General features: G+C 45.0%; 2 protein-coding genes across 2 annotated transcripts in view; one reads left to right on the top strand and one right to left on the bottom strand.

The window, feature by feature from the left end:
* Nucleotides 1-5,346, top strand: part of F3 (coagulation factor III, tissue factor) — a 10,936-nt gene extending 5,590 nt beyond the window's left edge. The window contains exons 3-6 of the mRNA XM_011223302.3: nt 305-495; nt 2,585-2,763; nt 3,323-3,470; nt 4,850-5,346. Coding sequence (XP_011221604.1) covers nt 305-495; nt 2,585-2,763; nt 3,323-3,470; nt 4,850-4,986 — 655 coding nt within the window. The 3' untranslated portion in view covers nt 4,987-5,346. The remainder of the gene's footprint in view (nt 1-304; nt 496-2,584; nt 2,764-3,322; nt 3,471-4,849) is intronic.
* Nucleotides 1-12,418, bottom strand: part of ABCD3 (ATP binding cassette subfamily D member 3) — a 117,719-nt gene that overhangs the window by 5,465 nt on the left and 99,836 nt on the right. Inside the window, exon 24 of the transcript XR_004623315.1 lies at nt 11,633-11,754. The gene's annotated coding sequence lies outside the window, so the exon portion shown is untranslated. The remainder of the gene's footprint in view (nt 1-11,632; nt 11,755-12,418) is intronic.

Here is a 12,418-nt window from a genome sequence, read left to right as displayed (position 1 = left end):
AAAAATCTTAAAAAAAAAAAAAAGATATTTATCAAATGGTTACGAGCACAGACCCAGCAGGCAAACTGCTGTGTGACTTTGAGCCGGTCACTCCTTCGCGCCTTGCCTCCGTAGCCTTGTCTGTGAAAAGTGAGGAATTACAGAGCCGCCCCCAGGTTGCTGTGAGGACTTTGCTGTGCTGAGCAAGTGTGTGCCTGGACTGCGCGTGGTGCTGTTGGGGTAACACTGAGCCACCGCCAGAAAGCCAGCTGCCACCAGTGCAGATCCTGATATTTCACTCCTCTTCCTTCCTTCCTTCCTTCAGCCCTAGACTTGGGAACTGGAAGAGCAAATGCTTCTACATCAGAGACACAGAGTGTGACCTCACCGATGAGATTGTGAAGGACGTGACTCAGACATACCGGGCACGGGTCTTGTCCTACCCAGCTGATATCAACGATTACTATGGGGACCCTCCGTTTACAGACTCCCCGGAGTTCACACCTTACGTGGACAGTAAGTACTCTTTGTAGTAACCATTCTTTCAGTCTTGGCCTGAATATTTTTGTGAGCTTGGGACTCTTAGGGGCTATTACATAAAAACTATGCCGCCATACACATATCCTCTTTCTCAGAAATTGGCAAGTAAGTGCCATAGCCCTCTTGGCTCATTCCTGGTGTGGTAGGAGGTTCACAGAACGTAAACCCTGCAGTTGCTAACAGTGTCATCACGTAACTAACTCCACCTGTCTGTACCCAGGCCCTCCCAGCAACTGGTGGGATGGAGGGGCCGGGGGTGGGGGGTGAGGACATCCACCAAAGCTGGAGAGTCAGCATTTCCCCCACGGATATTTAGGACGTTACATATGACAGATGCACATAAGTCTCCTAAATATTCTCTTCCATCATGAGACCGGAAGTCCCAGCTTAAGGTCTCACAAACAGTCACAAATCCGTGGGTAGGCCGTGGGGTAGTCCAGTTTTCCTCTGAGTCCACAATCAGGCTTGCTGACCTTTTTAAATAACCTGATCAGGATCGGAGTCCCGTGATGTGCCGGGCCTTGTCTGGCGTGCTCCCAGCCTGCCTCCTTCATGCCAGCTTGGAAAATGAGGAATGCTTCCCTCCCCAGCCTTTGCCCCAGTAAGCTGACCTTAGCACCTAAAAAAGAATGCAGAGGATTCCTGCCAAGTAGGAGATTTGGATTTTTTTGTTTCTTTTTTTTTGGTCCGGACTATGGTTCTGAACTAGGTATTTTTAATGAACAGATGTAGCACATTGAGAAGAGTGAAATCAGCTGCTCTTTCAAGAAGAATTCGAATGAAAGTTTAGAATGAAAGGGTGTTAAGTGTTTTATGCGGTGCTTTTGTACTGACTTTCTGACTGCCCAGTGAGGGAGAACACTTTCTCCCAGCAGGGATGGTGAGAGGCTGAGGGGCAGTCCACCGCCTTTCCCCTCCGGCGTCGACACTGAGGGTGGCAATAGGAAGTCTGTCTGCCTTCCCCAAGCCCCCATTTGCCAGAGCCCGTCTTCACTCTCCTGTGTGGCCTTCACTTTTATGTCTCTCACGGCGCTCAGCTACAGCCACCCCTCAGGGACCGTGCGGGGTCTGTGTTCCTCATTCCCCTTTGGTCACATCCTCATGATTTCCTTTTATATAGTTCTTGAGTTTTTTATAAACCACTTCAAATCCTTTTGGTGTAAGATAGAAAATATTTTACAGGGGCACCTGGGTGGCTCAGTCGGTTAAGCAGCTGCCTTCAGCTCAGGTCATGATCCCAGGGTCCTGGCATCAAGGCCCACGTCAGGCTCGCTGCTCAGCAGGGAGTCTGCTTCTCTCTCACCTCTGCCTGCCTCTCCCCCTGCTTGTGCTCCCTTTCTCTCTCTCTGTCAAATAAGTAAATAAAATCTTTAAAAAAGAAAATATTTTATATATTAATTTTGCATGTGCTCACACACACACATACTTGCATGTACCTCCTGTTGAATTACTGAGATTTATTCTACTGTCATACAGCCTAAGCACAACAAATGACTGAGCCACTGCAAAGACCCAGTGGTTAATGCTGGTCCCCTGAGGTACCAAGGACATATCCTGGTCTTTCTCACAGCGCCTCATTTATTGTATCTAAAATGTGGAATCTTATACCACTGTATTGTGTAACACAACAGCCACTAACTACAGATGGCTACAGAGCGCTTGAAATATGACTAATGTTATAAGTCGAAAATGCATACTGGAGTTTGAAAAATATCTCCAAAAATTTTTATATTGATTACACCTTAAATGATAATATTTTAGGTACTGGGAGTTAAACAAAATGTATTATTAAAAGTAATTTCAGCTGTTCCTTTTTACATTTTCTGATGTGATGACAAGGAAATTTAAAATGACATCTGTGGCTCCATTATATTTGCACTGACAGACTGCCCTTGGAAGTCTCAGGGTTCTGCTCCGGAGCCCCTTAGCTTCCGACTGCCGGGGAGCCCTTCTGTGCAGCTGTTTCACAAGGGATGATGGGCTATCATCAATTCTGATAACTAAATGGAATTCTACTTGGTATAGAATTCTTTGGTTCCAACGGAGCTCCTTTTCTATGTTTTAGCAAAGCTTGGACAGGCAAAAATTCAGAGTTTCAAACAAGTTGGGACAAAACTGAATGTGACCATACAAGATGCACGCACCTTAGTCAGGAGGAACGGCACCTTCCAAAGCCTCCAGGATGTTTTTGGCAAGAACTTAAGTTACACACTTTATTACTGGAAAGCTTCAAGTACAGGAAAGGTGAGGATTCTTTCGTTTGTTTTTATGACTTGTTTTTAAATCGTGGCTCCTTGGCTTTACAGCCCACTTCTTCGCTCCGTTCAAAAATGCCAGAATGGGGTGGTTGGGAGAACAGCATGGTGGAGGGGGAGGGGGGTCTGCTGTCACGGTTCCACCTGTGACTCCAGGCTGGGCCCCTCAGATCCTCAGGCTTCTCAGCCAAGGACTGGACCGGGTTGTCTCTTAGGCTCCTGCCAGCTCTCCCATTTCTTCCTCTCTGGTGGATCCCAGAGACAGAATCGATTTTCCATTCAACGATGAATGCTTCATTCCCTTTTTCCTTTATGGCAAATATCTTCTAGAGGAGCTAAATTGGGTTGGATGTGCGTAAATTGGATATTTTTGGTCTTGGAAGAAGCATCCTTAGCCGTTACCAGGGGGAACAGAGCAGCCAAGTCGCTTCTAATCCTTTCTACATCAGGTGTGTCCCTGCAAGCTTTTACTTCCACCAGTGACTTAGTAACAGGGAAAGAATTCACTCTGAGCCCAGGTGAATTCAGAACTCTTCATCTTTTAACAGAAAACAGCCCAGACAGACACTAACGAATTTTTGATTGATGTGGATGAAGGAGAAAACTACTGTTTCAGTGTTCAAGTAGCGATACCATCACGGAAGGCTAACCAGAAGAGTACAGAAAGTTCCACTGAATGCACGAGCCATGAGAAAGGTATGTTCAGAGGTGAATGGCTCTGCCCAGCATTCATCTGGGAGGCACGGACAACTTCCAGAGGACTGGTCCACCCTCAGAACCAGGATGGACTTTTGTTCGGGGAGAAACAGCCTTCTTGTTGTTATTGTTGTTTGTCTGTGTTGTGTTGTTCGGGGGGTACTCAACAATTTTAGGCATTTGTAAATGTTTCTGTGTTGTTCCCTTATATTAGCAAGTGTTTTCTTGAGCCCCTACCACGTGCCGAGCTCTCTGCTAAGCTCTGGACACATGGTGCATGTTTAGGATTTAGCATCAAATCACAGATTTCTCTGGGTATTTTTTCATGGTTTAATTCTGATCGTGGGAATTATGGGGGAGTGACTGGACCAGCTGTAGCAGCACCCACTAGACATTTGTGAGCACCTGCTATGGGCTGTTGTCACAGAGGACAGAAAGTCTAACCCATGAAGGGAAGAGACTGAGTCTGTCAGATAGTCCCTCGTGAAGGTGTGGGCACACCTGGGGCCCAGACCCCCTGTGAGGAGTGATTTCTAACTGGAAGTGCTACACAGGTTCAGACTCATCCAATGAAGCTGAAAGCCTGAGTCTCCCTCCAGGCTTTATAGGGAAAGGACTCTGAGGACATTCAGGGAACAAAAGAGTCATAGGATAGCTCCTTGCTAAGATGAGATTTGAAAATTTAAAAACACGTTTAATAAGTTCTCTCCTATTGATTGACCACGATGGAAGCAGGGAAGAAAAGTGCTCTCCGTCCCTCTGGTCCTGCACCCCTCTGCGCCATCAGACCCCCGGTCCTCACATCCATCTCCCTCAAGCCAGCTGGAGTTCTGCTGACTCTCTGCCTTCATACACACCCAGATCACTGCTTCCCTGCCTCTACTCCCTCTCCTGAAATGTGTCCTTTGGAAACATTTCAAATGCCACCTCCACCAGGAAGCCTTCCTGTTGCCCCAGCCAATTATCATCTGTCCTTTACCTGAACCCTGCTAGCACTCTGTCTCACTCTTCGCACTGATCGTTCGTCTTCTACGATTATAATCCTGGCCACCAAACCCAGCATTATTTTTAGCCACGTGTTTGTAACAGCTGTTTCTGCTCCCACTTACGTGTACCATTTCCAGGCTGAACATTATCCAGTTTATTAAAACAGCCCATTAAATGATGTTCACCACCATCAACTGCCCTAAAACATAGAGGGTTTGACCTGTTCTTTCCTAATCAAAATGTGTTGCGGTAGAAAGAAAGGAGGAAAGAAATTTCAAATTATGCAAAAGTGTAATTTGGTGTCATTTGGGGTTATGCCCCCCGTTCTGCCCACTGATAAATGGGATTCAAGCTCTCAAGGTTGAAGTTGACCAGTACCTTTTGTTTTTCAGGAGTGCTCCTTGTCATTGTAATTGTGGCAGTGGTGGCCATCATCCTCACCATTATCCTGTCTGTGACCCTGTACAAGTGCAGGAAGGTGCGTGCGGGGCAGAGTGGGAAGGAGAGCTCCCCGCTCCATACTGCATAAAGCGCGGGCCCGGGGAGCTGCCAACCGTGCCCGAGTATGTGTTGCACTGCGACCAAGGACTTTTAAGACAACAGAATATATACATGGAAACACAAATGAGTATTTTGGAGCATGGAGACTCTTGGGCTCAAAGAAAGCTCTTGATCTGACCTGTTCTCATGATTAGCATTCTGGTTTCCCTGACAGCATTAGACACTTTGGAATGTAACGTACGGTACAACCAATTCCAAGTTTTGAAAATTTCTATTTTAACACTATGGCACCTTTTGCACATATCATGCATAGAATGTATATTCTACACCCCAGATGAAACCAGGTTGTCTAATCAAAAACAAATGAACAAAAAGCCTTAAAAAAAAATCCTGGGTAGATTTTTGGAAAACTTTTGAGAAACTGACTTCAAATCATGTGGGAGAGTAAAATGGAAATTGGGTGGACTTTTTCTAACATAGAACATTCTTTTGTGATATATGGTGTTAGGTTCTTCTTTTTTGAGTTCTTTTGGAGTTTCAGAACAATTGGCAAACTTTTATGTGAATGTGTTAAATGCAGAAGCCTTCTGTTTGGGGGCACATTCCTGAAGTGCCTTGCAGTTTAGCACTTTAACTGACTCAAATGCTGTGGATTAAGCACTTGACCACTGACTATATTTTTATAAGACTACTATATAGGCCACATAGAGGTGATGACTTAAGGTACTACAAGCTTTTATGGTCAATATTGTATATATTTATATAATTTTCTATAAGGTTTTATACATGGGGATATTCTATTTATAGAAGTAATATTGTTCTGTTTGTATATATTGAGATAATTTATTTAATATACTTTTATATAAATAAAAGTGATTGGGAATTGTGGCTATTGTATTTATTATATCTTCCATTTTATTATTTATGATTTGGTCTTTGTATTAGTTGGCTCTGCTGCAGGAACAAATGACCCGAAAATTCTCAGTGGCTCACAACAACGTTATCTTGAATTCTCACTTACATTAGTTTGGTGGCTGCAAGTTGACTGCAGCTCTTCTTAATTCTGTTCTCATTCTAGGCCCCGAACCAAAGGGGAAGACTCTATTTGGGTCAGGCCTGAGGGAAAAGCAAAGAGCTAGTAGTAACAGCGCCATGTCTTTGAGCTTTGAGCCACCTTGTCACTGGCCCAGGCAAGATGCCTGACCATGCCTGACAATTCTCTGCCTATGGGGAGGCACCACCAGTCACACAGCAATGGCAGGGACACATGGTATCCCAGGAAGGGAGAAAATTATACAGCCAACTGCAGATTTAGAGGGGGTGACTTCTTTCCATGGGCCTTAGTTTGAGTTGCAGATGAAAACTGGAGAGGAGAAAGAAAAAATTCTTTGGACTATCATCTTGAAAGAAAATTGGATAAAAGGGCAACATAAGATAGGGAGAGAGAGAAGTGGAGTCTCTAGGGTTCATTAAAGTAAACTAAATTGAGAGCTCTTTGTGTATAGGACTGGGTCTGGCTCATGTTCACGGCCCCTTGAAGGCAGCAGTGACAGTAGGGTCTTAGTCATGGCTGAGTCCAACTGACCGCATTACCTCCCTCTAGAGTAGAGAAATATGGAGTCCACCATTCAAACACAAATACAACACGGCATAACAGTCTTGATCTCACCAGAATACTGAAAGAGGATTTTAACTAGAGATGGAAGTGAGACTCCCGGCACCCAGTCGGGCTACAACCGTGTTTGCTCCGCACTGCAAAAGGCTGGGCCCGTGCAGGCTAGGAAGAACACCCAGAACCCAGATGGCACACCTACCTGGAAGGGCCCCCCACGGACACCCTGAGCAACATTAAAATAAGGGAAGAAGCAGTTCACTGTCCAGCTGCTCATCAATTTCAAGTCCCTCTGTGCCTTTGCTCCAAAGAACTCCAAGCATTATCAATAAAACTCTAAACATCACGTGTTTGATATAACATCACATTCTCTGGAAGGAAGGGAAAAACAAACCTTCGCTGTCCCCCAAAAAATGGTAGCCTGAAAGGAGAAAAGTGGTAGAAACTTCAGAGAACTAAAGGAAAACTGACCATCAGTTTATGGGGGTCGTTTTGTTGGTTTGCTTTTCACAAACAATCTGTTTAGGTCCCAGAGAGGCTGAATGGGACACTCGGCAGTGTTTGGTTGTGCCAGAGAAAGAAGGCAAGCCTTTACAGCCCAGTCAACGAGAGAGCTTGGCAGGGGCATGCCCTGCAATAAGTGTGCTTTGGCCGTTACCTTGAATTCCTGCTCAAGCAGGCTCCCCGGGACACAGAGCTTAGTGCACTCTATGGGGGAGGACGGAGAACAAGTCCCAGAGAGGGCATCTGACTGCGTGTTTCCATCAGGCTGCTCTTTCCCTGCCAGGAATAATTAACGGCGTTATGTGATTCCTCAGCCTCATAATCTAAGGAATTTGAATGGACCCACTAAAGAGAGCACAGGCGGAGTGAAAGCTGGTCTGGGTAGTAACAAGGTGTCTGGCTGTTCACAGGGAAGGAATTCATTCCAGATCCGAATGAGGCCACACTACAGTGATCAGGAGGCTTCGCAACTGCACTTTAACCACGCCTCGGGTTTCCCCACCTGTCCTTATCCCTGACACTGAACAGCAGCTGCTAAAATCAACACTGTCCGTACCACTGGGAGCAGAAAAGCCATACTATTAATTGTTGGCTGGTATCCAGAAACTGCTGCCCTCCAGTGGGCCAAATTGTACTTACTTATCCTGGCCTTTGACATATCATAAAGCTAATTGCTAGTAAACAAACTTTCAAGCTTTGAAAATAGATCTTTAGGATCTTAAATTATTGATGAAGTTTGATTTACATATAAGAAATTAATACTTGTGAAATCCAAAGACATTTTACCCTAGTTACAGCTCATGGCTTATAATCGAAGTACCACTCTCTTAAATAAACAAAGGAACAATTACTCCTGGCCACGAAATGGGAAATAGCCTCATTCCCAAATGCAGTTCTTACGCGTTCTAGGACATGTGTATTTAGCAGGTGTTATTTCTTCTCCAATGGTGGCCTGACCTTTGTTACTGTTACCATGTGACTCTCACTCAGAAGCTTATAGTGGACACTTGTTCCCCTTCCCATAGCCCCTGTTTTTCACCTGGGGATCTAGGTGATTCTCGCTTCGCCATTCAGTACATTCCTTCCTTGTCACTGCAGACATTGGTTTAGGCATAGGACCTAACCTCATCTAGGAAATGTGAATCTCGGGGCTTTTTCTGGGAATGTGGGGATGCTCTTTCTTGAGGACTATAATGAAGAAACCTGTGGCCCCCAGAGCTGTTGGCAGTTAGCTCAAGACCACAAAGGGAGCCAGACTCTGCTGGAGATAACATACTGGAGGGCAGTGCAGGGTGATGGAAAGAAACTAAGTCACCAAGCTACTGGATCAAACCTTGCCTGAAGTTCTCCCTACCCATGGACTTTTCACAGGATATAAGCCACTTAATTGCCTAAGTAAGCTTTGGCTCAGGTTTTCTTGACTTTTTTGACTAGCTGTCAAAAGTGCCCGAACTGAGGCTGTGGAAGTACTGACCACGTGATATAAACAGAGAGAAGGAGGGGCCCCCAGTGTGAGCTTATGATAGAAAATGTTCATACTGTAAATGTCCACATTCATGCCCTCTCAACTACTAGATGATTTTGCCCTGAAATAATCTCTGCTTGCTGGCACTATTAAGTTCTCCTTTTCTATTCATTTATTCCTATCAGAACACAAACATACTGTATTATTTTCTACCTTAAAACACTAATCTTCCTTTGACCTTATAGACACCCTCATCTGGATTTCCTCCTCACTTCCTACTCCTTGGACACCATCCTCAACTTGTAAATATTGGATCACCTTAGTGCTCCAACCTATTGTCTATCAATAATCCTCTCCAGGTAATATAGCCATGCCCATGCTCTCTCATCTCGCTCTGTCATCATCTCACTCTATCATGCTATATGCCCATATCATCTGAATGTGGATGACTCCCAATGTGTATCTTAGCCCCCAGCCTCTTTCCCACACTCCAGAGTTGCGCTGCAGACCCAACTACTTACACAACATCTCTACCTAAATGTCAAATTGGCATCTCAATCTTAATATGGCCAAAGAGAATCTGTAATTTCCCCCAACCCCAAAACCTGTTTCTTCCCCAGTCTTTCCCATTTCAAGAAATGGCACCACCACTGGCTCAGGCCAAAACCCTTGGTGTCATCACTGACTTCTCTTTCTTCTCGCGTTCAATCCATTGGCAAAGGGGTCAGCTCTACCTTTAAAATACCCCAGTTCCAGGGATGGCTGGGTGGCTCAGTGGGTTAAGCATTCAGCTCAGGTCATGATTTCAGGGTCTTGGGATGGAGCCCTGCCTCCGGCTCCCTGCTCAGCCGGAAGTCTGCTTGTCCCTCTCTCTCTGCTCCCCAACCCCAGCTCATGCTAGCTCTCACTCTCTCTCTCTGGGATAAATAAATAAATCTTAAAAAAAAAAAAAAAACCGGTTCCAAAAGTTACCTCCTCCTCCTCAGATATCCCACTAATTCCAGCCATTCTCATCTCCCACGGGATTATTTCAGCAGCCTCCTCGCTGGTGGCCTCCCTGTTCCCACATTCGGTCCCAAAATTCCATGTTCCTCACAGCAATCATAGCTATCTTTTTAAAAATATAAATTCTGTTTTTAGGGTTACTGTCCTCAACCCTCCAAGAGGACTCTGCAGTGGTGGGGGGCAGGAGGTTGGGGATGATTCCCGATTAGAGTTAATCAAGGGGAAATGGGCACACAGTATGACCGGGGCGCTTTAGCCGCAGCCGCTGTGATAGCTTGCGCGAAGGCTGGCATGGTTGGAGGTGGTGCGAGCCGGACGCCAGGTGCCATGGCTTCCCCTCAGTCCTCACTCTCCCCTCCTCTGTAACTGGCTTTTCTTCCTGACTTCTCCCCCTGCTGCCCAGGGGCCCCAGGCCCTGCACCAGATGCAGAGGGAACCATTTTCCCTAGGCTTTTCTACCAGGTCTTTCTGGGAATCCAAAGAGAGAATGGCCACGTTCTTTTGTGGGGATCCACAAAGGCCTCAAGGAAGAGGCATGTGGGAACTGACACGGGTCTCTCCTTCCATGGTCTCCCCTGAGATCCGCCTTCTCGCCGATTCTGTGGGGGCTGCCCTGACAGCAGAAGGCCCAAAAGGCCGCTGAGCTCAGACCAGCTCGGATACCGGGGAGCTGCCCAGCTGTTCCCCGCCCAGGAGCCCAGGCCCCTGCAGTGCCACAAACAGTGGGACGTAGCCCATGGATGCAGCACTTGTAACTTTCTTCACTTTTCTAACACTTGCTTTAATTTTAACTTAGGCTCCCTTTCCACCAGCTGGTAGAATCCAACCCGAGTGATCTGGCAATTCCCTGGAATGTCCGCTTTTCCCCTGTGTGCAGTCGGCTACCCCCACTGCCACGGTTCCTGCCTCCAGGTCCCTCCACTTCCACTCCAGCTAGTGTCTCCCTCCAGCCTGGGAAATCTGTGATAGGCGGAGGGTGGTTGGGCTGGAGGTGTGGGGAGCCTCGCTCCTGCTTGCTGCTATGTCCTCTATACATCTGCTGGCTGTGCACTAGTCCCATCTGTCCAGGCTGAACTGAACTAGAGGGGACTCCAGGCTTCTCTGCTTTCAGCTACCATATCCCCCCAGAACAGTGATCATGGAACTGCGGACTGACTGAGTGGGGAGAAGGGTCAAGACTGAAGGATACATCCATCCACAGCATGAGCATTCCTATTTAACAATGTGACCCAGCCCCTTGTATGACTTCTTTTGTCTTAGACTGGAGATCTGGATCAATTGTGGCCAGAAAAAAGATAATATAATTGGTCCACTTTAAGACAAACTCTCACCCTAGACCAAGAGCAGCCATGTAGATTAGAGTAGGAAATAGGGCATCTAATTTGAAGAGGGAGGAAACGCTGGGTAGATGATCTTGCCGGTGCCCAGTACATGTTCCAGACCAGGCAAGAGGTAATGGCAAAGAAGACGACTTAATGAGAAAACTACAGCCAAAGCTGTAAAGGGTGGTGAGATAAGTAGTAAGACAAATAAGAACTGAGGAAACTGGCAGGAAATAACCTGGTTAAGGCCTATCCTCAGTCTCAAGAGCTCTGGCAATATTCTGGGGTGGGGGGAAAACAGTAATTACAAAACTGAAATCAACCAGTATCTTGGGAAGATTTTTTGGCCATTTCTCAAATGATCTATTAGAATTAGAGATACTGAAGCACAAAAACAGGCAGGAAGAAGTCCCAGCCTAGTGCTATGGATTTGGAACTGGAAACGTAAACTGACAGTCAATTTCTAACAATTGCCACAGGTCCACAGGTCAAGTGACAAAAATTCAAATTTCTGTTGTTTTACTGAAATCAGCCTGCAAAATTCATACAAAATCCTTATAAGACACTAAATTCTTCATTCTTGGCCGAAGCACCTCACAAAAATAATAGAGAAAATTAAATAACTGTAGCAAAACTATTGTAACAACTCTCATTTTCTTATAAAAGCACTTAGTAGTTGTATGCTGTTATGTCCATCACATCAATTCTATATGTCGAAACTCAACAAATTAACAAATAATTTGAAGAAGAAAAGAAAGAAACTTACCTTACTAAGATTTGAATACAGGTCAACGACACTGTTACAAAACTTTTCTACATTGTATAAGCAGCTGGTCTGGGTTGGCTATTCTGTTGTCCAGATTTCCCATTTTATAATAAGTGAAAGCTCTAAAAACAGGTGTAAGAAAACAACATTCAAACTAATGATGTTAAACATCAAACAATTCACATTCTAGCGCACAGAACAAATTCACAGAAACAGAAAAGTCTGGAGCTGGAAGAGACCTTAAAGGTTGTCCTTACTTTAGAGATAAGGAAGCAAGTCCATGACTTGCAAATTAATGGAAGCGCCAGAATTAGAGTCTAAACTGCTGAGGCTTTTGCCTACATCCTTCTGGGTCTAAGAGAACTTCCTTGAAAAACATAGCCAATACAAAAGAAAAACTTCTCCATCTCAATATCATAAGCATTTCTATTCAATTTAAGTATTTTTAATATAAAAATAGGTTATCACTTACTGGAGATACTCCTCATAGAGGTATTTAGTTAGTCTTACTCGGAAGCACAGTTTGAGCTCATTTAACCCAAACTTCAAGAAGTTATTAACTACAGAGATCTGAAACAAACAAACCACATATTACTGGGTTTACTACATTTCTACTTACAAAATTATCGTTTATTTCTCTAGCATTGGCTCTGTCCCCAAACCCCATGGTTTTTATAACTGATAGTCCACACTGATACAATTTGGTTCTGTTTTACTCAGAGTGTACAAAGATACAAAGAGAACATGCTAAACCAAATGCAATTGGCTATATTATCCTGATATATT

Source organism: Ailuropoda melanoleuca, chromosome 2 (assembly GCF_002007445.2).
Source record: "Ailuropoda melanoleuca isolate Jingjing chromosome 2, ASM200744v2, whole genome shotgun sequence".
Taxonomy (NCBI): Eukaryota; Metazoa; Chordata; class Mammalia; order Carnivora; family Ursidae; genus Ailuropoda; species Ailuropoda melanoleuca.
The sequence above is the reverse complement of the archived record's forward strand: the minus strand, read 5'-3'. Positions and strand labels throughout refer to the sequence as shown.